Source organism: Oncorhynchus tshawytscha, linkage group LG12 (assembly GCF_018296145.1).
Source record: "Oncorhynchus tshawytscha isolate Ot180627B linkage group LG12, Otsh_v2.0, whole genome shotgun sequence".
NCBI classification, from domain to species: Eukaryota; Metazoa; Chordata; class Actinopteri; order Salmoniformes; family Salmonidae; genus Oncorhynchus; species Oncorhynchus tshawytscha.
In genome coordinates, this window is record NC_056440.1 from 63,590,309 (window position 1) to 63,618,059 (window position 27,751).

At 43.4% G+C, this 27,751-nt stretch overlaps 2 protein-coding genes across 9 annotated transcripts in view; both read right to left on the bottom strand.

The window, feature by feature from the left end:
• Nucleotides 1-22,234, bottom strand: part of LOC112263644 (SH2 domain-containing adapter protein F) — a 126,613-nt gene extending 104,379 nt beyond the window's left edge. For 3 of the 7 annotated variants that reach the window (XM_024440121.2, XM_042330883.1, XM_024440120.2), the window contains exon 1: nt 21,568-22,232. In XM_024440121.2, the coding sequence (XP_024295889.1) occupies nt 21,568-21,972 (405 nt within the window). In that variant the 5' untranslated portion in view covers nt 21,973-22,232. Of the gene's footprint in view, nt 1-21,567 lie in introns of all 7 variants that reach the window. The other 4 variants (XM_024440119.2, XM_024440118.2, XM_024440117.2 and 1 more) reach the window with 3 other exon arrangements.
• Nucleotides 22,235-23,826: 1,592 nt separating this feature from the next.
• Nucleotides 23,827-27,529, bottom strand: LOC112264049 (G2/mitotic-specific cyclin-B1-like). 2 transcript variants are annotated; one of them, XM_024440652.2, is made up of 10 exons: nt 27,267-27,529; nt 26,517-26,663; nt 25,997-26,125; nt 25,784-25,891; nt 25,393-25,584; nt 25,058-25,216; nt 24,737-24,973; nt 24,392-24,541; nt 24,097-24,207; nt 23,827-24,007 (listed from the first exon to the last, which is right to left on the bottom strand). In XM_024440652.2, the coding sequence occupies exons 2-10, from the start codon at nt 26,598-26,600 to the stop codon at nt 23,894-23,896; spliced, it is 1,284 nt and encodes a 427-aa protein (XP_024296420.1). In that variant the 5' UTR covers nt 26,601-26,663; nt 27,267-27,529; the 3' UTR covers nt 23,827-23,893. The 2 variants fall into 2 exon arrangements, with proteins under 2 accessions (XP_024296420.1, XP_024296421.1); XM_024440653.2 differs by lacking the exon at nt 27,267-27,529 and adding an exon at nt 26,770-26,853.
• Between the last annotated feature and the right edge of the window lie 222 nt (nt 27,530-27,751).

Consider the following 27,751-nt stretch of genomic DNA (forward strand, 5'->3'; position numbering starts at 1 on the left):
GGCATGCCTTCAACTCCATACTTACTATATCTTAGTGTATATGAAAGTAGATATTCAACGACTCATGTCAGTGCCCTCCTCAGAGAGGGCACGATACCTGTCAGTAGGACAGTTCTACTCTACGTCCTCATTCGACACCTTTTCCGTGTTAGTGTTCTGCCACAAAGCTGTAGCTAGCTTGACGACGGATGGTTGCCGTGCCCACAAACATTATATTATTGTGTGGTTCTATCATCAAACAGCAGGGACCAAAAAAAGATTTATGTATTAAACAAAGTGGAAAAGAACATTGCAATCAAGCCAGACATACTGTATATTTAGCCCTGTGACTGGTCTTGTTCGCTCAAATCATTTTTCAGTCAGCCGATGAAAGCTCTTTTTAGCATGTGGTAATGTTGCTGCTGCTGAGGGAGAGAGGAGAGCCTTTCTGCTTGTCCTCTGGAGCCTGAAGCAGAGGATGATACCGAGGCTGGTTCTGGGTGGCAGCGTCCTGCCTCCCACTAGCTCTCCTTATCGCTTAGTACTAGCTACCCCACCAGATTTTCATATTTTAGAACTATTTTTTTCCCAGAGATTTTAATTTATGTGTCAACAGCGATTTCTCTGCCTAAGATGCCAAGAAACAGCCTTTAAAAAAACATAGAAAAGAAGCAATGGAATGGGCAACCTACATTCCATTTGATATTTCTCCACATCAATCTAACAGTTCCATATCCATTATTCAGTAAAACATTATTTAGGGGAAACAACTCAGTGCAAATGAAAGTAAAAGTTGGCAGTTACCACACTACTTGGGTGTTGACTTTCCCCTGCCTTGGGCCACATCTAAAAAAGTATTTGGGAGGAGGGGTTCAATTAGTCTGAGTGTTTTTGGGAGTTACCCCTTCTCTGTAACGGTCCCGCCACACTGCACTAATGCTACCCAGCTGGAGGAGTAAGGGAACATGGAGAGAGAGGACCATCAGAGACGAGGCTCTGCCTGCCTGCCTGCTTCCCTACCTGCCTTCCCGGGGCCTCCCTGCCTACCAGTTTCCCTGCCTGCCTCTCTGCCAGCCCACCCGCCTCCAACCCTCCCTGGCGGCCTGCTTGCCTGGGGACCCACCATCTGTCTGCTGGCATGTCAGGACCACAGCCAAGCCACCGCATGAAAGTCAAATTCACCCACAGTGAGTGCAATACTGCAGTGCTTCTAAATAGAGTTCTATACTGTATGTGAGCTTTTCTAAGCAGAGATGTAAGCTGTGAGTAGCCTCACAAAGCAACCTTGTAGACTTATGACATCTCGCCCCCCCCTGGAAGGACATGTCACTACACTGCAGCAGCACAGACAGAACATACTTAATGACTCCTGGTGTCGTGCTGAGCTACCAGGTTCACCAGGTCTTACACCTGCAGCTGCTTAGATAGCCAGTCAGTCATAGTAGGAGAAATAGCCCCACACTGCTTAAAATACATTGCAGCTCTCAAGAAATGAAATCTATTTCGAATCAGTGTGAGCCTAGTGAGAGCATTATCTTAGGAGAGCGAGTGAAACAAGCACCTGCCACTTGGCATTCCACACAGTTAGCAGAGAGACAGAGCTTCTGAGATTACAATTCAATTGGGCTGCAGTCCTCCATTATTTATTTATTTAACCAGGTCGGCCAGTTGAGAACAAGTTCTCATTTACAACTGAAACCTGGCCAAGATAAAGCAAAGCAGTGCGACAAAAACAACACAGAGTACAGTCAATAACACAATAGGTATGCAGTGTGTGCAAATGAAGTAAGGAGGTAAGGCAATAAATGCCAATAGTGGCGAAGTAATTACAATTTAGCGATTTACACTGGAGTGAGATATGCGCAGATGAGGATGTGCAACTAGAAATACTGGTATGCAAAAGAGCAGAAAAACAAAAACAAATATGGGGATGAGGTAGGTAGTTGGTTGGATGGGCTATTTACAGATGGGCTGTGTACAGCTGCAGTGATTGGTAAGCTGCTCTGACTGCTGACGCTTAAAGTTAGTGAGGGAGATGTAAGTCTCCAACTTCAGTGATTTTTGAAATTCATTCCAGTCATTGGCAGCAGAGAACTGGAAGGACAGGCAGCCAAAGCAGGTGTTGGCTTTGGGGATGACCAGTGAGATATACCTGCTGGAGCACGTGCTATGGATGGGTGTTGCTATGGTGACCATTGAGCTGAGATAAGGTGGAGCTTTACCTAGCAAATACTTGCAGATTAAATTGAGCCAGTGGGTTTGGCGACTAATATGTAGCGAGGACCATCCAACGAGAGCATACAGGTCGCAGTGGTGGTTAGTATATGGGGCTTTGGTGACAAAACAGATGGCACTGTGATAGACTACATCCAATTTGCTGAGTAGAGTGTTGGAGGATATTTTGTAAATGACATCGCCGAAGTCAAGGATCGGTAGGATAGTCAGTTTTACGAGGGTACGTTTGGCAGCATGAGTGAAGGAGGCTTTCTTGCGAAATAGGAAGCGGATTCTAGATTTAACTTTGGATTGGAGATGCTTAATGTGAGTCTGGAAGGAGAGTTTACAGTCTAGCCAGACACCCAGGTATTTAAAATTGTACACATATTCTAAGTCAGAACCATCCAGAGTGACCATCTAGTGATGCTAGTCAGGTGGGACGGGTGCGGGCAGCAATCGGTTGAAGAGCATGCATTTTGTTTTACTAGCATTTAAGAGCAGTTGGAGGCCTTGGAAGGAGTGTTGTATGGCGTTGAAGCTTGTTTGGAGGTTTGTTAACACAGTGTCCAAAGAAGGGCCCGATGTATACAGAATGGTGCCGTCTGCGTAGAGGTGGATCAAAGAATCTCCTGCAGCAAGAGCAACATCATTGATATATACAGAGAAAAAAGTTGCCTGAGAATTTAACCCTGTGGCACCCCCATAGAAACTGCCAGAGGTCCGTAAATCAGGCCCTCCGATTTGACACACTGAACTATTGAGTCTGCCGATAAGAATACGGTGATTGACAGAGTCGAAAGTCTTGGCCAAGTCGATGAAGACGGCTGCACAGTACAGTCTTTTATCGATGGCGGTTATGATATCATTTAGGACCTTGAGCGTGGCTGAGGTGCACCCATGACCAGCTCGGAAACCAGATTTTATAGCTGAGAAGGTACGGTGGGATTCGAAACGGTCGGTGATCTGTTTGTTCACTTGGCTTTCAAAGACTTTAGAAAGGCAGGGCAGGATGGATATAGGTCTGTAACAGTTTGGGTCTAGCACGTCTCGCCCTTAGAAGAGGGGGATGACCGCGGCCGTTTTTCCAATCTTTTGGAATCTCTGACGATACGAAAGAGAGGTTGAACAGACTAGTAATAGGGGTTATTTATTAATTTATAATAATGACAATTACAACAATACTGAATGAACACTTATTTTAACTTAATATAATACATCAATAAAATCAATTTAGCCTCAAATAAATAATGAAACATGTTCAATTTGGTTTAAATAATGCAAAAACTAAGTGTTGGAGAAGAAAGTAATATGTGCCATGTAAAAATGTGTGCCATGTAAAAATGCTAACGTTTAAGTTCCTTGCTCAGAACATGAGAACATATGAAAGCTGGTGGTTCCTTTTAACATGAGACTTCAATATTCCAAGGTAAGAGGTTTTAGGTTGTAGTTAATATAGTATTTATAGGACTATTTCTCTCTCTACCATTTGTATTTCATATACCTTTGACTATTGGATGTTCTTATAGGCACTATAGTATTGCCAGTGTAACAATATAGCTTCTGTCCCCCCCTCGCCCCTACCTGGGCTCGAACCAGGAACACATCGACAACAGCCACACTCGAAGCATCGTTACCCATCGCTCCACAAAAGCCGCAGCCCTTGCAGCACAACCGGAATAACTACTCCAAATCTAAAAGCAAGTGATGTTTGAAACAGTATTAGCGCACTCCCAGCTAACTAGCTAGCCATTTCACATTGGTTACACCAGCCATTAATTAGGCTGATAGGCTTGAAGTCATAAACAGCGCTGTGCTTGCGAAGAGCTGCTGGCAAAATGCACAAAAGTGCTGTTTGAATGAATGATTACGGGCCTGCTGCTGCTCAGTCCGACTGCTCTATCAAATCAGACTTAATTATAACATGATAACACACAGAAATACGAGCCTTTGGTCATTAATATGATCGAATCCGGAAACAATCATTTCGAAAACAAAACGTTTATTATTTCAGTGAAATATGGAACCGTTCGGTATTTTTTTTAATATAACGGGTGGCATCCCTAAATCTAAATATTCTTGTTACATTGCACAACCTTCAATGTATATCATAATTACGTAAAATTCTGGTAAATTAATTCGCAATGAGCCAGGCAGCCCAAACTGTTGCACGTACCCTGACTCTGCATGCAATGAACGCAAGAGAAATGACACAATTTCACCTGGTTAATATTGCCTGCTAAACTGGATTAGTAGTTATAACTAGTGATTATGATTGATTGTTTTTTATAAGATACGTTTAATGCTAGCTAGCAATTTACCTTGGCTTCTACTGCATTTGCGTAACAGGCAGGCTACTCGTGGAGTGCAATGGTTAGAGCGTTGGACTAGTTAACTGTGCGGTTGCAAAATTGGATCCCCTGAGCTGACAAGGTGAAAATCTGTCGTTCTGCCCCTGCACAAGGCAGTTAACCCACAGTTCCTAGGCAGTCATTGAAAATAAGAATGTGTTCTTAACTGACTTGCCTAGTTAAATAAAAGGTATTAAAAAATATATTTTTTTATTTTATTTTTAATAATCGGAAATCGGCGCCCAAAAATACTGATTTCCGATTGTTATGAAAACTTGAAATCGGCCCTAATTAATCGTCTGACCTCTAATTTGGAAGGCAAGTTGGTCAGGATGATATCTATGAGGGTGCCCATGTTTACAGATTTGGGGTTGTACCTGGTAGGTTCCTTGATCATTTGTGTGAGATTGAGGGCAGCTATCTTAGATTGTAGGACGTCAGAACTAGGAAAATAGACCAATCTTCTTTCTCCCACACCATCACATGCAGACCAAGTGGATCTAACAGGCAATTATCATATAGAGCATCTGGGGCCATAAAAGGGAGAACAAAGTTTTAGTTTGTGGTCATCGTATAGAATGATAGGGTATAGGGTATGCTGCACCAATGTATAGCTTTCCCACACTTTTCCACACGTCCGTAACTATTTAGTTAAATATGCCATTCCATCATTGACATTTCATAAGCAAAATCTAACTCTTCAAGCTATAAACACCAAAAAACAAATAATAACAAAAGTAAACTACCATTGGATGCACCAGATAGTCATGTGTGTGCGTGAGTGTCTAATATGACAGCCAGCGCCCTTGCCAGCCATCTGAGTAGCCACCTGAACGACTGGTGACAGTGAAGTAAGGTGAAGACGTTACACAGAAATGTGACAAATGTTACAGCTGGTCCAGAAAGGATGAGGAATGTCAGAGCTACTGGGGGCTGAAGCCTCCCCCACCTCTCCCCCTACACCAGACCACCACAAGAGTCGACATGCTAGAGAAGGAGGGGGGTAAGGAACTGGCATTTGTGATTTATGTCTCCACGCCACAGAGGATTTGAGCCACTGATAACCTAATACAACTCAGGGCTTAGCTGCTCGATTGAATTAGGGCGTTTCAAGGGGCTCTTTTTTGCTGCCATAAGAACAAAAGTTAAGCTTGAAAAAATGATATCAGAACTGCAGAACTGTTTACGCTCCAGCATATGTTTACACTCCTGTTTTGATAAATATTCATTTAAAAAGGGAAATTTAACAACAGATAACATCACACTGCCTATTGCTGACAGCTCCAACTTATCTTCAACTAGAAATACAGGACACATGCACTCAGCTCAGTTCCAGTCATCTGAAGCTAACAGCTTGCCATCAAACATTGCCACAAGGCAATTTACTAAAGCAGAACCAATTGCAACCTCTGTTGTTGACACAATACAGCCACTATCAATAAGATACTTGTATGATTCACAGATGGGAGAAGAAATCTGGTTAGGACTCAAATGGAACCCGATTGAGAAGCATGATTCCACCTGGGGGCTATGTTCCTCTCAAAAGAGTGAAAAGACTGTATAGACGGAGCTTTCCCACAATACAGCTCAGCTCTTTATTACGACATCTGCTAATAGACCAGGGTTGTCGACCTGAGAATCAGCATGTGGCTCTATGGGCCTCAACAAGGACGTGGCAACGCCAGCCCTGAATGCCTACTTAAGAGCCAGGGAAGATAGCTGCTAGCTAATCAAATGGATGTTTTCCATGAACACCCATTGTTTTCAATCAGCCACAAGCAATAGAAGCTAGAGCAACGCTAAGTGGAGGAGAGCACTTCTCATAAGTAAAGTGAAATCATGTTTGTCTTCTTGCAGCTGAATTCATTTGTCAGCTTTGTTTTTAGCCTTATTAAAGCACTCTCAAACTCAATGTTCCAAGGTTAAAGCATGTTGCTTGATTAGGAAAGACTGAAAAAAGTGACAAATATTAAATGGCTAGAGAAGACCTGTAGAGAAACAATTTAGAGAAAAGCACACAAAGCGTTCAAGAACCTATTCTGCTGTTCAGATTATAGATAATTAGTACGTGGTGACACTGGGTACAAAAGAAAACATATTTAGACCTCCCTTCTCCCCAACATCGCCCAAACATGCATTTCCCCAGTCATAGATGACTTGCTTTGAAGGGAGTGAGGATTTAGGAAAGAGTGCAGCACATGCTACTTCAACCAGCATGCTCCCTGCAGTGAGGGGATCCGTTCTAGCATCTCCCTTCTTTGCACTCCAATATGTTCAGACATCATTCTCACGTGTCTCTCTGTCTTTCCCCCAGTCAGACATCTGTGTTGTTCAAAGCACAGCTCACACTTTTTTTCATGTTAACCTATTTATTAGGTCTCGTTAAAGATGCAGCCCACATAAAACAGGCTTCTGTAGATCTCTGGGCTGCTGCACATGTGGGGTGGCTTTTCACACGCCAGCCGGGAAAAGCCCGCTCATTTGGCACATGGAGAAGTGGTTTAGTGCGTCATTGATCATATACTTTGCATGGGAACACTTCCAGACGCAACGACAGTGACACTCATACCCTGCAACACGGGTCAGTGTCACAGCGAGAAAAACATCAGAGCTGCATTATAAAAATGGGAGAAAAGAGAACAGCACTTGATACTTCGCCTTGAGATAAAAGAGGTACATCACACCGCTGTGTGCAGTGTTCCCCTCCTACACTGTGGGATATAGGTTATGCACAGGCAGGGCTATGCAGACCTCACAGGAGCCATGTTTCCCCACACACAGGAAGGACAGCCACACTACAGTCACACTGTAAATCATATTGATCATAACAACAACAAAATCCACAAAAACTCATGTCAAAAATGTTATAAATTGATTTGCATTTTGAGGGAAATAAGTATTTGACCCCTCTGCAAAACATGACTTCGTACTTGGTGGCAAAACCCTTGTTGGCAATCACAGAGGTCAGACGTTTCTTGTAGTTGGCCACCAGGTTTGCACACATCTCAGGAGGGATTTTTCCCCACTCCTCTTTGCAGATCTTCTCCGAGTCATTAAGGTTTCGAGGCTGACATTTGGCAACTCGAACCTTCAGCCCCCTCCACAGATTTTCTATGGGATTAAGGTCTGGAGACTGGCTAGGCCATTCTAGGACTTTAATGTGCTTCTTCTTGAGCCATTCCTTTGTTGCCTTGGCCGTGTGTTTTAGGTTATTGTCATGCTGGAATACCCATCCACGACCCATTTTCAATGCCCTGGCTGAGATAAGGAGGTTCTCACCCAAGATTTGACGGTACATGGCCCCGTCCATCGTCCCTTTGATGCGGTGAAGTTGTCCTGTCCCCTTAGCAGAAAAACACCCCCAAAGCATAATGTTACCACTTCCATGTTTGACGGTGGGGATGGTGTTCTTGGAGTCATAGGCAGCATTCCCCCTCCTCCAAACACGGCGAGTTGAGTTGATGCCAAAAGAGCACGGTTTTGGTCTCATCTGACCACAACACTTTCACCCAGTTGTCCTCTGAATCATTCAGATTTTCATTGGCAAACTTCAGACGGGCATGTACAGTGGGGCAAAAAAGTATTTAGTCAGCCACCAATTGTGCAAGTTCTCCCACTTAAAAAGATGAGAGGCCTGTAATTTTCATCATAGGTACACTTCAACTATGACAGACAAAATAAGAAGAAAAAAATCCAGAAAATCACATTGTAGGATTTTTAATGAATTTATTTGCAAATTATGGTGGAAAATAAGTATTTGGTCAATAACAAACATTGATCTCAATACTTTGTTATATACCCTTTTTTGGCAATGACAGAGGTCAAACGTTTTCTGTAAGTCTTCACAAGGTTATCACACACTGTTGCTGGTATTTTGGCCCATTCCTCCATGCAGATCTCCTCTAGAGCAGTGATGTTTTGGGGCTGTTGCTGGGCAACACGGACTTTCAACTCCCTCCAAAGATTTTCTATGGGGTTGAGATCTGGAGACTGGCTAGGCCACTCCAGGACCTTGAAATGCTTCTTACGAAGCCACTCCTTCGTTGCCCGGGTGGTGTGTTTGGGATCATTGTCATGCTGAAAGACCCAGCCACGTTTCATCTTCAATGCCCTTGCTGATGGAAGGAGGTTTTCACTCAAAATCTCACGATACATGGCCCCATTCATTCTTTCCTTTACACGGATCAGTCATGCTGGTCCCTTTGCAGAAAAACAGTCCCAAAGCATGATGTTTCCACCCCATGCTTCACAGTAGATATGGTGTTCTTTGGATGCAACTCAGCATTCTTTGTTCTCCAAACACGACGAGTTGAGTTTTTACCAAAAAGTTATATTTTGGTTTCATCTGACCATATGACATTTTCCCAATCTTCTTCTGGATCATCCACATGCTCTCTAGCAAACTTCAGATGGGCCTGGACATGTACTGGCTTAAGCAGGGGGACACGTCTGGCACTGCAGGATTTGAGTCCCTGGCGGCGTAGTGTGTTACTGATGGTAGGCTTTGTTACTTTGGTCCCAGCTCTCTGCAGGTCATTCACTAGGTCCCCCCGTGTGGTTCTGGGGATCTTGCGTGGAGCCCCAGATAGAGGGAGATTATCAGTGGTCTTGTATGTCTTCCATTTCCTAATAATTGCTCCCACAGTTGATTTCTTCAAACCAAGCTGCTTACCTATAGCAGATTCAGTCTTCCCAGCCTGGTGCAGGTCTACAATTTTGTTTCTGGTGTCCTTTGACAGCTCTTTGGTCTTGGCCATAGTGGAGTTTGGAGTGTGACTGTTTGAGGTTGTGGACAGGTGTCTTTTATACTGATAACAAGTTCAAACAGGTGCCATTAATACAGGTAACGTGTGGAGGACAGAGGAGCCTCTTAAAGAAGAAGTTACAGGTCTGTGAGAGCCAGTTTGTAGGAGAGCAAATACTTATTTTCCACCATAATGAGCAAATAAATTCATTACAAATCCTACGATGTGATTTTATGGATTTTTTTTTCTAATTTTGTCTGTCATAGTTGAAGTGTACCTATGATGGAAATTACAGGCATTTCATCTTTTTAAGTCGGAGAACTTGCACAATTGGTGGCTGACTAAAAACTGTTTTGCCCCACTGTATATGTGCTTTCTTGAGCAGGGGGACCTTGCGGGCGCTGCAGGATTTCAGTCCTTCCCGGCGTAGTGTGTTACAAATTATTTTCTTGGTGACTATGGTCCCAGCTGCCTTGAGATCATTGACAAGATCCTCCCGTGTAGTTCTGGGCTGATTCCTCATCATTGCAACTCCACAAGGTGAGATCTTGCATGGAGCCCCAGGCCGAGGGAGATTGACAGTTATTTTGTGTTTCTTCCACTTGCGAATAATCGCACCAACTGTTGTCACCTTTCCACCAAGCTGCTTTGGATTGCTTTGTTGTTATTCTGTCTCTCACTGTTCAAATAAACCTACAATTAAAATTATAGACTGATCATTTCTTTGTCAGTGGGCAAACATACAAAATCAGCAGGGGATCAAATACTTTTTTCCCCTGACTGTATACCGAAGATGTGTACTTTCATGGCATGTCACGCTGATGATCCCTTCAGAAAAAACAGGATATTCCTGCTATGAACAATGCATTCTATATTTGTGAGGATGTTTTACCAATGCAGTTGAAAGTTAGTGACAAAAGAATGTTACATTGACAGTATGCTACAGTATCAGCTTTATGTATTTTCTCTTTATCCCTGATGTGAGAGTCAAGGTCGCAAGTCATTTCTCTGACAAATGGCATATGGGTCCTCAAAATATTACCAGGGAGCTACTGCGCAAACTTGTTCTCTATTCGTTTTTTTTAAAAGCACTTTCTATTCTCATTCCAAGGTTCTAGAAACCCGAGTGACACAAAACAAAACATAAACATAACGCCGAGCCAAGAGGCACGCGGCATGAACAGGAAAGCACTTTGGACAGCAGGGTAGCAAGTACCGAGGCTGAGCCTTAAAAATAATAATAAATAAATGAACCATTTTCATTTTATTTGAGCTTACTGAGCCTGAACAGGTGCTTCTCTACTTCTAATGTAATATCACCTAAGTTCAGGCCAGAAACCCCAGCGCAACGCTTCACCATCCTCCTAGTCTCACAGGAAAACCTGCTGTACTCTACCGTTTCTGTACGATCCCCTATTTTATTCCCTTTTTTAGCCAATCATCCCTTTCTATGAAAGAATGTCTCTTTTCAACTCTTTCAGATATCTCTGTGCATTCAAGTGTGACTAAGTCCCACCTTCTCCCCAGAGAGCCCTTATAGCACACGGAGGACCTCGGCTGGAGGGTGGCTGGCCCACATTCAGGCACTCTTCATATTCAACAGATATTCAAGATTAACACTTGAGGATACGCTTGACAAAATCCAATTTCCTTTCTCTGCTCTCTTTCCCTCTGAAATAGATTTATGACTCTTTGAATTTAAGGAAGAGGGAGTAGTGGTTAAGTCGTGTGGAGGAATGGACCCGTTGATGGTCCACTAGAGGCATAAAAGGCTGAGGCACACACACACACACTTACAGTAATTTTGGTTGCAAGAAACAGCCTTTGGTAAATTGTGGTTTGCTATGCTAGGGAAGGACAGGAGAAATGACATAACTACGAAAAGTAACGCTTGACATAAAAACAACAATGTGCATCCAGTGGGCATGACCTTTCGATTTGGGTGTGTGATTTATATGGAGTAGGGAAAACAAAACGAGGCAGGCCCGGGAGCCAGCTGTACATAAACAAAGCAGGGAAGTTTGATGTGAGGAGGATGACTTGATTGCGGTCGGAAGCGACGTGGCCTCAGATAGCCTTTGTGTGGTGAGCGTGTACACAGAATGCAGCACGTCAAACCCAACAGCTCGGAGACTGTCAATAGAACTTGCAGGCAGGCAGGGTGGAGTCTGTCACCCTGCCATCGCTACGGGGCTTTCCACCTCCCATAGCAGGAGAGAGGGGAAGAGAGGGAAGGAGTCTTTACACGGACTTCACTGCAGCCTGACCTGACTAGGAGGTCCCTAACAGAACACGACACCACAGCTTTGTATTGACAGTACAATGTCACAATCACAGTACAGTTTTCTCAAGCTTACAACATGAGGAAATATTAACCCTGCCTGGTTATATTTTAGCACAGATGTGAGAGCAGAGTCAACATTCCCAGACTGTTTGAGAGTGGAGAGCTAGCGGAGACTTGCCCAGCCCCAGTCAAAAGGGAACGTCACCAAGTTGTAAACACTTCCCGTCAGGAAGGGAGCACTTCCTTAATCCTGGAGCAACCCTCTTGTTCCTTATTTTCCACCAAACAAAAGCAGACAGTCAGTGGCCTGGTTGCTTTACCTTTGGTCCAATCACTGCACCAAGCAATTTATATGGTGGCTGAACTATATTAGGCCTACACCTAGAGACAGAGTAATAAAACAATGTTACATGTCAAACAGTAGTAACTAAAGGATATTAGGGAAGGGAAAACAGCAGGGTAAACTCTCTAACCTTACCCCTAACAAGATCTGTGTCCTACGAAGCCCAGGAGAGACATCAGTGCCCATCCAGTCTACAATGAGAGGTTTGGCTAGTTCCCCAGCGGTGCCTGTGGCTATGGAGACCAGGACCCCAGTGGCAGATACACACACACACTCCAGCCTCAGCACCTATCAGTGAGCACAGGTTATCATAGGTCAGCTCCACTGTGAAGGAAGGGCACAGACCTTAAAGAGATCCACTCTACCTCCCAGATAGTAAATAGAGAAACAGCGCAGCTTAACTCCCCTCTACACTACATCTAAAACACCATGGGATAATGCCTATGCTACACACAAAAAACCCAGCATAGGTCAAATATGGCCAACTACATGGGAAGATCAGCAGTGTTTGGTGTACTCAGAGTTGAGGTTATACAGCTGAAAGCCTAGAGAAATACACAGTGGAACAGCTACAGTAACCCTCTTTAGGAAAAAAAAGCGTTGGGCCAGAAACCAAAAGGTTGTTAGATCGAATCCTCGAGCTGACAAGGTAAAAATATGTTGCTCTGCCCCTGAACAAGGCAGTTAACCCACTATTCCCCGGCAGGCCGTCATTGTAAATAAGAATTTGTACTTAACTGACTTAGTTAAATAAAAGTCCTAGTTAAATAAAAAATATTTTTGGGGGGGGGGTTCCTGGCTCAAGTTCCTGGCTCAAGGGAACGTCGACAGATTTTTCACCTTGTCAGCTTGGGTATTCAAACCAGCAATTTCTTGGTTACTGGCCCAACGCTCTAACCGCTAAAAGCAGGTGAAAACTCCTCTTAACCCATTGTAAACCTCTAGTCATACACCATATGCTACTCAGTAGTTTGAGAATTAGGTATGGTATGCATCATTCAGCTTTCAAAAACAGTCAATTCATGTCGTTATAAAGTTGTATAAACCTCTAGAAACAGTCCACATCAGTATCAATGGATAATCTCTTTCCTGACCAGATCAACATTTCACAACTGAGTTTTGTCCTCGTTTGATTCCTCCATGTGATCCTGTTGTGTAGTCATCTTCCCCATGCGGAATGACATCATCCTGGTGCGTTGGGGCGGGGTGTAATTAAAGTTAGCTGTGTTGGCCCAGCACCAGCAGAGCTCTAGGTTCCTTCCTCCTAAAGAACACTTCCAGGATTCCTGCCTGGGCCATAGGAATTTAGAAAGCATATCCTAACTAACTGATTCCCTGTGCAACTGTTAAGGACAGAATATGATACACCCATAAAATACCACAGAAGGGTATTGTTGTTAGGAGAGAAAAAAAAACATGGCTGCCTAGTCCACCTGGAAATGCATGACCTGTTGCTGGAATACAATATTGGCAGTTGCCAAGGCAGCTGGGACACCTTGAAGAGTTCAACAAATAGATGGCCCTCTTAGACACTTCAGAAAACAACAACATGATTGCGAACTACCCAACAGTCCTCTAACTGGACTACAAGGAGATGCTGCGCCAAAGCAATCCATCTTAGACCAGGCTCAGCTGTAATTATGGGGCAGCGTATCCATAGCAACCAACAACTATTTTTTTCATTTTCTTGTGAAACATACCCAGCGAACATAATAATAAAATGTTTTATTGATAATCTTTAATGAAAAATCAAAATGTTGTACCCCACTATGGATCTAACTAGCTTTCAATTCCACATAGTATCGCTATCTATGCTCTCTGGTCATCATGAACTCATACTTAAAAGAATTTTAAAAACTGTATAGTTATTTGTGTTCTTAAAACTCTGTCGAGCGTTAAAAGTAAAGGGTCAGCATGTTTTAACTTCTACTGTACTCTGTGCCCTCTACTATGTTTGACTGGACCATATTCCATGTGTACCAGAAATATCCCTTTAAGAATGAAAGAGAACATTTAACCTCCCATGGGTGTTACATCTGGAAATGACTTTCACAGAGAAGAAAATTAAGCAGCAATTTACAACCCCTTTCAGGTTTGACACTTAGAAAGCAATTCCTTTCAGACTTCTTCCTTGGCGATACAGTGTAAGTAAACAGGCGTGTGTTTGTGTGGAGGTGAGAGTGGGAGGAGAAGTGCACTTCCTGTAATGCTCTGACATTCAGCTAAAGCCAGCGATCAGAACCTGTCAGCTTCCATCTGATAGTAAGACAGGTATGAGACTGCTCATACGTCTAGAGACACCCACGCGTCACATGATGGATTCTGGTGCCCGTCCAGGAGGTCAGATGCCCGGGTAGTGTTCACGTCCGACATTTCTCCTATCACTACAAGGACTGGGAAAGGAGCAGAGTAGAAAACAGAACAACAAAGTGATAACAGCATTCCCTGCATTCCTGAATCAGGAATGCCAGAGTCAAGGCTTTGAGATAGTGAGGGAATGAGGAAAGGTCAGAACACCAAGCACTTCTAATGTAGAGGCCAGTCAAACAGCCTTGATTTACCCACATACACACACAGCTGCTGGAGGGAAAAGACACACATTCAATCAGACCATCAAACATCAAACCAGATTAGACCAGAAGACAAAGGGATGCGCGGTAAAGCCATAGCATGTTAATTCCATGGGAAATTAAAGAGCGTCGGTTCAAACCCCCACGCGCTGTTGAGACGCTACTCGTAAGCTAATTACACACAACTGTCCCTTCAAGGACTCGGCTAAAGAACACCTGATTGGCTCACAGCGCCTGCTCTGATTCCATTATCTGAGATGTGATTTGGGCTGAGGAGCATGGGGGAGGCTCAGGCAGCTGAGATGTGATCTGGGGTGGGGAGTGTTGGGGAGGCTCAGGCAGCTGAGATGTGTTTTATTTATTTTACCTTTATTTAACTAGGCAAGTCAGTTAAGAACAAATTCTTATTTTCAATGACGCCCTAGGAACATTAGGTTAACTGCCTGTTCAGGGGCAGAACGACAGATGTACCTTGTCAGCTCGGGGGTTTGAACTTGCAACCTTCCGGTTACTAGTCCAACGCTCTAACCACTAGGCTACCCTGCCGCCCCTGCCGATGTGATCTGGGCTGGGGAGCGTTGGGGAGGCTCAGGCAGCTGAGATGTGATCTGGGCTGGGGAGCGTTGGGGAGGCTCAGGCAGCTGAGATGTGATCTGGGCTGGGGAGCGTTGGGGAGGCTCAGGCAGCTGAGATGTGATCTGGGCTGGGGAGCGTTGGGGAGGCTCAGGCAGCTGAGATGTGATCTGGGCTGGGGAGCGTTGGGGAGGCTCAGGCAGCTGAGATGTGATCTGGGCTGGGGAGCGTTGGGGAGGCTCAGGCAGCTGAGATGTGATCTGGGCTGGGGAGCGTTGGGGAGGCTCAGGCAGCTGAGATGTGATCTGGGCTGGGGAGCGTTGGGGAGGCTCAGGCAGCTGAGATGTGATCTGGGCTGGGGAGCGTTGGGGAGGCTCAGGCAGCTGAGATGTGATCTGGGCTGGGGGGCGTTGGGGAGGCTCAGGCAGCTGATGCCCACTTGAAGCAGTCATCATTCCAACACGCTCAAATATACATGTAGAGAAACGTGCGTGTGCAGGGCAAGACAAAGCATAGAAATGAAAGAATGAGTAGAAATGGGATGACAACCGAGATTGGCAATTGAGACGGGAATCGGTCTCAAGGACAGGAATAAAACATGTTAATGACAAAACAAATCAGTCATGGTCTCCCCGGCTGCTAATGCATCACTTGACTTTATGAACCGCTGAGTCAAAGGCTGCTGAAAAGTACATGGAAGAAAAAGGAAATAACCACGCAATAAATCTGTCAAATCTAATGTCTATATTGTGTTTATGATCCTATACTGCGTGATTCTACACATAGATAGTGTACGGAAACCGGCTTATGGACTCAGAGGCCCCATTCACTCAACAGCTTCCGTGGGCCATGGTGGGAACTATAACATGGCCCAAACATGGGCTGCATGGGGTCTCAAGGCCAGAGCAACCCTGGTGTCTAGGACAGTTTATGAATTCAGAAAGCCACACAGCAATATATTTAGCCACATGATTTTATAAGCGAGACTGTTATGCACTGTTTGTTTACACATTTCATAAGCTGTGCCTGGCATCACTTTCATGTGTCCTTGAGAAGTTAGTTAGTGCAGAGTCGAGTAGAGCAGACCATGCCAGGGGGAAGAGCGATGATGAGAGCGTTTAATTAGCTGGATAATAACAGATCATCTCCGTCTACCATGACGGTCTTGTCGTTATAAAACAGGAAAATAACACGTAAACAAAAGAAACAATCAAGCTGGGGCTCTAACCTGTGGCTGGCTCCTATGTGCTCGTCGTCATAAAGGAGAGTCCATAATAGTGCATCAGAATGGACATAATGGGGCAGGCCTAAGTCTCATGTAATCACCATACATTGATGAACTAAGGCTTTCACCCCCACCCCACCCCACCACACCCCACCCCACCCAACCCCACATACACAATTTGAACTGAATGAAAAACCTTTGGAGGCTTGAGATTAGACAAAACACTAGACGGTATAGACTCTGCTATTGGCAGCACAAGCATTAGATAAGCAGTTATATAATTAGCATCCACTAGTCAAGTAATTAAAACATCAATGGGGCTGGGTCTGTAACAAGACAGTGGTGTGGTCCTCTCTTCCTAGCTCGCGCTCCTCCTATAGTCAGCATTCAAACACTTCACTCCAGCCAGTACAATTGACTAGCCTATTAAGTTCCTGTATTGTGTCCATACATAGAGATTGTGAGGTCAACTATAGATCATGTTCAGTGGAAGAAATGCAATTAAGATCAGAATCCTAGCATTCTTTGATATGCTGCCACTACGTTACAAACTGTGAAATATCTTAATAAATAACAGCTCATGTCAGAACTAGGCTGTTTGGAAGCATTATGTTTGGAAGCATTATGCAGCATTATCATAAGATGAACTGCCTGATACTCAAGGCCTGTCTACACCACCCCTCTATCTGAACAGAGAACACATACCGTTTACCGTTTTACCAGCTGAAAATCATATGTTCCCACAGTAAGGGTGCAGCAAGGATCTTACACATCTGGGTTGTTGGTAGAAGGCAATTCCATAGTAACAGAGTGATATGAGACTCTCCGATTTTTCACTTTGAAATGTATGTCAAACAAAAACCTTCGGTTGCAAAGTTACACAAACCATACAACTCTGTGCACAAGGACTACTTTGAACAATTAATGGAAACTTTTACAAAAACACATTTACTTGAAGAACAATGCAGTTGCAAAGTCTGGTAACAGTGACGCTTTGTTTTTATAATTCCGTTACCAAAAGATGACGAACAGTCATATCATCAGCTGCAATTTGACAAGGGCAGAGGCTAGTGCTATTATAATAGAAAATCCTCACCATCAAAACTGACACAAAATTATGTTGACCGTCTTCAAAAAACTTGTGTAGTACATACAGCGTAACACCTGATAAGCCTAGTTGCTTTTACAGGTAGTTCTACTGGAAAAGGAATAGGCTATTCCACGTGTCGTTTCATAACCATCACACTTGGGGTCTCTCACTCTCACTACACCAATGTCAGTTGTGCATCTCAGCAGACAGACCCTACAGGGGTCTAGACAATAGATCCTTCTGGAACAGTACCTGACAACATTACCTTGGCCTGTCTGTCGGAAAAGCCAGCATGTGTAAGGTTGAAGGCCTGTGTTGCCTAGTGATTAAACTCTCGTGGGGACTGTCTGCTCTCTTTATTACTTAGCCCCCACCCCTTCCTCACATTTCACCACAGTACTGAACAAAAATCCGGTCTTCTGACTTAGAGGGATTCCAACTCACCCACCCCTCATATGGATGTGATACAATTTCAGCATATCGTCATGTTCATGTTTGAGAGTGCAACATTTTTAAACCATGTTACAGAACAATCTGCCTGGCTGCCAGCTCCTCCAACATGTGCCCAGTGCAAAAAGGGGGAGACAGAGGCAACAGTATTTTCCTGCTTGAGAATGCCAAAGATCAAAATAAACTCCAATTAACAGGAGACAGCAGTAATCAGTTTAATTAGCCAACAGCAGTCAGTTGCTGTGAGGAAACAGTCTTGTTTCCTGTTATTTTAATTTGGTCAGCTCTGGAACATTGTTCATCATAAATAACAAAATCCCTGCATTGTTGAATGTGATGACAACTGCATACGAGAAACTACTTTCAGAAATTAGAGAGACCATTTCTGAATAGACAAATCACTGTACAATTATTATATGGAGGTTTTTCAAGCTTGCCAATTGCCATGTTCCTTTGCTGTACGACACTGTTTACTGGCATATTTTATGACCACTGGTTGAACTGAAACAAAAAAGCTCCTATGGAACAGCAGGCAAGCACCATCAACACTGAACAGACCGCACCTTACAACAGGAAGTGTGGAGAGAGGAAGTAACCTGTTTAAGGGACTAAGGAATTTCATAACAGAATTGTAAATGTGCAGCACTACTTTGCATACTTGCATAAGGTTTTGGCTGTGCTCTAACTAAACTACTATGATGTTGTCTGGCGTAGTAAGCTTGAGTAAACAAATACCTGGCAACAGGTGATTAGTTAGTGCTTCAGAACAGGGAGTAGTAGACTGAGTTATGCAGCATGGGTGTTGTCAATGTTGAGAAATACTTCTGCGCCTTTTCTCTCACACACACACACACTTTTCCTGGGTCCTCCTCTCCTGCCTGCGCTGGAGGGAGAGGCATGTACATTCATAAACAGAATCACACTCTTACTTAACCTCACTGGCATTGAATGTCTCAGGTTTCTTCCAATGAACCAGTGTGTTCCTAAAAAGCAGTAGGCTTCAAGGCACGTGGTGTACACTGACTGACTGCATAATCATTTTTCCCCCATCTGTCTCTGGTCCACACACTATTTCTGTTGATGACAGGGACAAGAGTAGACTAGGGTAGAGATGATAGAGTTGTAAAAGTGTAGATTTTGCTTGGTGAGCAGAGAGTTGAATGAACCTGGTTTGGATTATTTGAAAACGTGCACTGGGGCACCTTCACACAGGCCCAGTTCAAAGGTGTGAGAGAACAGTGAAATATGCACTGTGTACTTCTGCCGGTTTCAACAATCCATTCCCTGTTTGAATACGTCCCCACATGATGGAACATGTACATGTGATCTGTACACACTTCCTGGAAGCTGAAAATGCCCCAGTTCTTCCATGGCCTGCATACTCACCAGACATGTCACCGATTCAGTGTATTTGGGATGCTCTGGATGGACAGCATGTTCCAGTTCACACAACTTCGCACCGCCATTGAAGAGTAGGACAACATTCCACAATCAACAGCCTGATCATCTCCATGCGTAAGAGATAAATTGTGCTGCATGAGGTAAAAATGGTTGTCACACCAGACACTGACAGGCTATGATCCACACCCCTACCTTGTTTTGTGACCAACAGATTCAGATCTGTATTCCCAGTCCAGTGAAGTCCATAGATTAGGGCCCAATTAATTTATTTCAATTGACGGATTTCCTTACACAAACTGTAACTCAGTCAAATCTTTGAAATTGTTGCATGTGCGTTTATATTTTTTGTAAGCAATTTTTTTTCCACCTTTATTTAACCAGGTAGGCAAGTTGAGAACAAGTTCTCATTTACAATTTTGTTTAGGGTAAATAAAATAAATGGTTATGGCCCATTTTATGTCACTGGAATGTTTTCTTAAAGGGATTTTATGGCATTTCAATGTTTTTTCATACTGGAAGCAGAGACATTGTAAATAAGAATGTGTTCTTAATGGACTTGCCTAATTAAATAAAAATGGGATCCACGTGTTCATCTGACTGGGGAAGATGATGATTAAGGGCTTCTTTGCCAACATCCAGAACAATCCCTTCACAGAAAGGTTAGAGTTTAAAATATTGTAATAAAATTCATACTTGAAGACAGCATGCATCTTCCTTTCACCTACCTACATGCAGGCTACTACACTTCTTCATCCAAACGCTCAGTAAAGATTTTCATATATTGTGCAGCTGCTGTCTGTCTGACTGACCCAGCAATTGATAAACACCTGAAAGAACTACACTGAACAAAATCCACATCTAAAAGTGTTGGTCCCATGTTTCATGAGCTGAAATAAAGGATCCCAAAAATTCTGAATACGCACAAAACAAATTTTGTACATAAATGTACTTTATATCCCCTTAGTGAGCATTTCTCCTTTGCCAAGACAATCCAGCCACCTGACAGGTGTAACGTCAAGAATCTGATTAAACGGCATGATCATTACACAGGTGCAACTTGTGCTGGGGACAATAAAATGTGTAGTTTTGTCACACAACACAATGCCACAGAGGTCTCAAGTTGAGGGAGCGTGTAATTGGCATTCTGACTGCAGGACTGTCCACTAGAGCGGTTGCCGGAGAATTTAAATGTTAATTTCTTTACTATAAGCCGCACCCAACGTTATTTTAGAGAATCTGGCAGTATGTCCAATCAGCCTCACAACTGAACACTGCATCGTGTGGGTGAGCGGTTGTCAACGTTGTGAACATGGTGGTCATGGTATAGGCAGGCATAAGCGACGGACAATGAACACAATTGCATTTTATCAATGGCAATTTGAATGCACCGAGATACCATGAGGCGATCCTGAGGCCCATTGTTGTGCCATTCATCCACCCACCATCACCTCATGTTTCAGCATGATGATTTTTTTTTAAACCTTTATTTAACTAAGTCAGTTAAGAACAAATTCTTATTTTCAATGACGGCCTAGGAAAAGTGGGTTAACTGCCTGTCCAGGGGTCGAATGACAGATTTTGTACCTTGTCAGGTCGGGGATTTGAACTTGCAACCTTTCGGTTACTAGTCCAATACTCTAACCACTAGGCTACCCTGCCGCCCCAGTGCACAATGTTACATAGACCTGTACACATTTCCTGGAAGCGGAAAATACTCATACATGTCACGCATTGAGCACGTTTGGGATGCTCTGGATTGACGTGTATGACAGGTTTTGTTCCAGTTCCCGCCAATATCCAGCAACTTCACACAGCCATTGAAGAGTGGGACAACAATCAACAGCCTGATCAACTGGAAGGAAATGTGTTGCGCTGCAAATGGTCACACCAGATACTAACTGGTTTTCTGATCCATGCCCCTGCTTTTTAAAAGCTATATGTATTCCCAGTCATGTGATATCCATAGATTAGGACAAATTGATTTATTTCAATTAACCGATGAACTCAGTAAAATCGTTCATTGTTGCATGTCGCACTTGTATTTTTGTTCAGTGTAGTCCTGCCGGTTTCAATGATCCATTCCCTTTTTAAGTCCTGACATGACGGAACATGATCTGATCCAACACTTTCAATTTTAACCAATGCGTTTGAATAGTGAAAATGTAAATGCCCACATCACATGACTATTGAACCATCTCTTTAAATTGAACCTAGGTGGATAGATTGTAATTTAGACTTCTTCAAATTTTTGTAGGCTATGACGGAACATATGCTACAATGTTACTGGTGTTGGATATTGGAGGGGTAGGCTAAAGGCAAAAATACATTTTTTAAAAACGTACCTTTTCTTTATTCTCATTTTCAGGAGGCGGTGACGTGGGAGATTTAACGTTCCCAACAGCAACAGCTTGGGCAACGATACCGCTGCCCGGAGCAGAGTTGCTTTTCTCGATTGTTTCCACCTTTATAAGCCGGTGCTTTGGTGACACATACTTTATGTCCGGTGACCCCCCACAGCCCAGACCAGTTCCAAACGAAATATTTCCTCCCGTGTACGGATCTTCGAAGTCCAGTTCCTTTTGTAGTTTGTAAGCAGCAAGAATGTCCGGCTGTGCGGGGCTTGGATGTTGGTAGCCAGGCGTACCAGTCACAGCGGCGTGACAATGTCTGTAGTCCGGTTTCGGGGGCGCCGGAGGTGGTGCTTTGGTAGTTTTGAATCCTAGGTGTTCCCTGAACCATCTGGCCATGCTGCCAGTGCATTGCTCACAAGTCTATATAAATATTTCGTTTCACCTTTCCTGACAATAACCTCTTTTCATGAGCGTTGTATTTCTATAGGTCACCTCGACTGGCTTCTGAAATGTTTCTACAGCTCCTACTCTGTCCGTAGATACTGCGCTGACCAAGAGAACACAGCCACATGTACTTTCTGAGGTCCCGCAACTCTGACACTTTCGCTCTGACAGCAGAGCGCTCTTGGCTGTGGCGAGTCCTCTCCGCAACATGGGAGAGCGCTTTTGCAAGCGTGGGATACGTTTCCCTGTCCTCATACCTGAGAACATTCACTGCCACCTACCGGACGGATGTTAATTTAGCCTACTAAATGCTTGGTTTTACTTGTAATATCCGTGAGGTCGTGACATTGTCCTTGTTTGTTTCTTAATAGTATGCTGCAGCTGTTGTAGTGGACAACTTAGTCAAAAATCCGAGCCACTAACATGTGGGATTACAAAATGTTTAAAAACGCGTGCATAACGGCTATTTAGTGGTAGACCTTGGTTGGGTGTTTTGCCTATTTAAAAGCAATAGAGAAAAAAAATCCACAGGCAGACCTGATTACTGTAGCATATAATTGTTCCAAGGTGCAAACCGTGAACATACCAAGAACTCCATACCCGTGCATTCCTACTTCCTGGTCACCTGTGTGCATATACATGTGAAAGTGACCCATCATACAGTGCCAAGTGTGTACAAGTGTAGTGTACAAATGAAGTGCAATACAATGACAAAGTGTAGACTACAACCACAAGGCCAAAAAAGTTCCTTCAATGATTAATGTGGATGAGAATCATGTGAAGTACAGGGAGGCTGCCTTCAGTACCATGGGAGTTCCTTGTCCCTCTTCATCCCCATGTGTATATGCAAGACCAAGGATTGTTCAATTACAGTACAGTTGGACTGAAGGGTAAAATGCCCTACTCATGCAAACTGCTTTCACCTCCAGATGGCCATTGAAGCCTGATCGGATTGCATTGCAAATTACCAGTGAGGAGAAAGAGGTTAGTGCAGGCACTACAGTCCCATCACAAATCCCTCCCCTACAGCAACGTTTATCTAGACTAGAGCATTGGGCTATGCTCCCACAAACAGGGGAAATTCTGTAATTAATATCTGTAAGATCCAGTATTTAATGAAAACTGAAACTCCTAAACTAGCACACTGTTTGGAAATTGCATTCTGTGTACACTTGTCTGGAACTGCATCGCTAAAGGATCACTGCCACTACCTCACTTTCCAACCAATGTGGAAGAATTCAGGAGCAGACTGAAGTATAGGGGCAATTCAGCATTACTTGGAGGACAATGGAACTTGCATCACCACAAAACAGGCAGAGAGATCACTTTCTAAGTCTCCAAGGTCTGCTGCCCCATCAGAGGGACCTTGAGATCATGTGGTAAACTAATTGACTTTACAATCAGAGCAGACAAGTCTCATTTCCTTTAGATGGTGACGCATCACAGCAACAGCCCACATTAGCAGAAGCAGTGTTTTTTTATGACGCAATATTTAATAACTCCACACCCCCAGGCAAGGAGCACAATGTGCAGCTAGGAGTTTAACCCTGAAAAGGCCCCTGGGAGAGGCAGCAGCGCCATGCACTGAATATAGATTTTTGTATTTTCCCCTTTGCTGAAATCTTGCCATACACTTTGAAGGCGGGTGGAGTAATTCCTTTTATCCCATCTGTTTCACTTTGATCACTTGTTTTTAGTTAAACACCCCCCCCCCCATGCACGAGTCTGCTGTGGATGCCAATGTGGTGCTTACCATGACAACATATCACATACATTAATCTTGCTTTTTAAAATCAAGACAAGCCATTGAAAACTAAATATTTATTTAAAAATGGTTTATAAAGTGCTAAAAACACAGGGTAAATCAATCGTGTCAACAGTGAGAGTTGGACAGTTTGTTGATGTAGGCGTAAGCCCTGGTAGATGTCAGCTCTGGGAGACAGCTGACCCTGAGTAGCTTGACATTGTCATACTTCTGCTTGATTGACTGGAGAAAAAAATAAGTTTCAGTTAAACATTGCCGTGTGGCCCTACAGTACATCACTGGGCTAGGAGTCATCTAAAGGCTGGGCTCACCAACTGCTTCATGCTGCCATCACTCAAGCGCTCCAGCATCTTGGCAATGCATTGCATCACAGGTAGCAGAGAGACCTCTGTGTAGCCTGTGTAGTGCTGTAGGGCTGGGGTCTATGGAGCAAACGTTAAGTATCAATTCAGTGACAACAGAACAGTGTTGAAGTTGACACACATCACTTCATAACTGTAGATTTATCAGGAATCCTAAGCCAAAGAAATCTAATGGATTATGGGTTAGAAGTGTCTAGTTTCATACACTTCCCATAAGTCAAAGTATTCATTGCTCATAACTGACCCATTCATAACCAGCAGAATCATGAAGGATCCTGGATGATAAAGCAAGAGCTGCTGCAGCGGTCAGGGATGGTGGATGGTGAACTGAGGCATAGTCCAGAAGGGTCAGCTCCAGCAGGTATTTAGCCAGCCCATAACCAACAGGCTGAAGCTAGAAGATAAATGTACTGGCATGCAATATCATGTTGCCATGTGGCTCTGAACCAATGGTCACTTAAATAGCTGGTCAGCAAGTACAATTAAGGAATAAACAAAAAGGTTGTCAGCACAGCATGAAGCAAATTGGGTGAGTTTGCGTCAGGAGAGCTAAACAATGTGTATTAGATTTTCAAATTCAAAAACTCACCTTCCCAACCTTGGAAGCTCTCCTTAGAAAGTGAACTGGTGGTGGTCGTCCCAGTTCATAGTTCAAGGCTTTCAGAATGGTAACTTCCATCAAGCGTATCTCAGCACAGGAGTAGGTGAAGTCTGTTATATGGGCAAAGTCCTTCACCAAGGGAGGAGCGATTTCCTCGTACTTGGAAGCGATGAGCATCGCAGTGACACCAACCAGTTGCAGAGACTTCGTTGGCACTGGATAGTCCTGAGCAAAAGAGAAAACGATGGATAAAAAAATAAACACATAAAGTCAAATGTATCCGACCATCAGAGGAAAAACAAGCCATACCTGGAGAAAGCGGTCAATGATCCCAACAGTCATGTAGAGGGTCTCCTGGTGCAGTCTGAACTGCTTCTGGACCTGTACCAGCCAGTCAACTAGAATACTCCGCATGCTCCCAGTCACATCACAACCCTCCAGATGACATGGTTTTATAGCCATGGCAACCTGTCACACAGTAAGAGAGGGGTCTGTGGCGAGACACAGGATCTTGACTAATAATGGTTCATGTAGTGAAAAAGGGAAACCGGTGTTGCCTCTTTGACAACCCAAATAAAATCAAGTCACATGAAATTGAATTAGGCTCAGAACAAACGAGAGATAGTTGAAATTAGTCCCAAAACCTCCAGGTTCCTTAGATGAGCGTAAATGTCCTTCACATAGTCACTGCACAGCAAGGAGTCGCCCGCGTCTGCGGAGTCCACATCTGGGATGTTGAGCAGGGCATGTGAGAAGGCCTGTGGCACATTGAGCCCCTCGTCCCGAGTGGCCTCTTGGCTCGGAGGCTGCTCAGGGGCAGCTGCAATGGGCTTGGCCTAAAGAACAACAAGATATAGAGAAGTGGATGGAATTCTCTGTGAAGCTGAACTACAGACAACGAGTGCACAACATCCATGACGAGATGACAACTCAGATTTTAACATATTGGATTAACATGAGACATTTACATAGAGTAGTGATGTGTATCTAACTACAGCCAAGCCCGGCTTCAACCTTCTCTCCTTAAAATCTCACCTGTCTGACCAGATCACAGTTGCCAGCCCCAGTGTTCGCCTTTGAAATAACATGGACTCTTTCAGTGGCACTCTGCTTACATTGAGCTGGTTTGACGGGAACAGACGTCTGTTTCTCAGGAAAATAAAACACAGATAATTATTGAAACGTTGTACCAAAAACTGAACCACACCGTAATTAAAATGTATTAATTGAAAAAAAAAAAAAAATTACATTTGTTTTAATCCCTTTGGCGTTGTTCAGTTTGCTTGCTACATTTCCCAAAGGCACCCTGGACCTCAGGCCATATGAGGTGGCAGGTTTTCCTGGTAAGGAAACATTCTCCTCTGACTTGGTCTGGACCTTCAATTCAACATTTAAAAGCACAATTATGAGTTTGTCCAACAGTAGCCCATCACTTGTTTTAAGTATATTTACAAATACTAAAATAGCAATGTATATTTTGGGTTAATACATGGAAGACGAGGCATTCATAATATTCTTCAATTACCCAATGGGCATAAATTAAGTGAAATGTCTACTGAACAGAAGGAAATATCCTAGCTCTTGAGAACCTAAGGCCATACACAAGGGATAGAAATATCCCAGAGAGTGCCTTCACAGTAGCAAAATAAGAATGGTTGATTACCTCAAGATGAGACAGCCACATGACAAATTACAACATTCTTGTACCCCAGTAAAACCAATGACATATGGTTAGGCTAATAGTGAACTATCAAAGCATCAGTCATACCTTTACATTTGGAACTGCACATGTCTCCTGATTGGTAGTGTTGGTCTCTTTCACAGGCAATTTGGACCTCAAGTTGTAAGGCATTGAGACAACAGGTTTTGCAGTAATAATGGTCTCTTCTGGCCTTGCTTTTCAGGTTAGGGCCACCTATAACAGATCTATAGAATATTTATCCTTCTTCAGAACAAAAAAATACACTGTACCAGCCCATCAACAAAGTTGATGGAAACCCATAGGCTAATTTATCACTGACCTGTACTCAGGGGTAGACATAACGATATATAGTAAATCTGTCTCCATCCATTTAGTACAATGTTATGCATTTGCAACATGTGTGACATGTCACATTCCAATTTGTAGGGCTTAACATTAGCTAGGTGGCTAACACTAATGTTAGCTAGGTTATGAGTTAGGTTTGGGGTTAGTTAACATGCCAAGTAGTTGCAAAGTATCTAAATAGCGGTTCAAAGTTGCTAATTAAACTAAAATGTTAAAGTTGTCTGATGAGATTTGAACACGCAACCTTTGGGTTGCTAGACATTCCCACACACCCTCCTTACAATTTTGCCTTAAGTAAGCTTGTCTTACGGAGCCATAACAAAATGTAACATATAATAGTGTCCCAGATTTACGTTTACTATGGTACGTCTAGTCTATGACAGCAGGCAGCATGCACTAGTAGCAAACTTTGCACTGGCAGTAGCCTACTGCAGCCAAATATGTATATATAAATCATTGACAGTAGCTTACATGCGTTATTCTAGAAGCCACAAGGAACAATAACCCGCAAAAGAACAAAGAGCGCTGGGGTTCAACTTCACTGAGATTCAATGACATTTACAGCTGCCATGTAGTGCGTTCACAGCAACAGCTGTGTTCAATGACATTGATTAGAAATTAGACTCATGCTGCGTTCGTGTAACCACATACGACTGGGAAAGATCCAATAGAACGGCCCTCCAACTGGTAATTACTAGTTGGAAACTTCTATATAATCCTCATGCCGCGTTTAAGTACCAGTCGGAATGTTTTACTTGCTTACTGGTTGTAGTTATACACGTGACGTGCAAGTCAGAAATTGAGTTTTTCTAGTTCGGACTAGCACATGAACGTGGCATGACCTCTGACATCACCTATTAAGGAAATTACCGCGATTATATCATTTTTGGCAGTTAAATGCAAAAACAAAACATTATTTATAAAAGGCAATCTATTAAAAAATATATGTTAACACT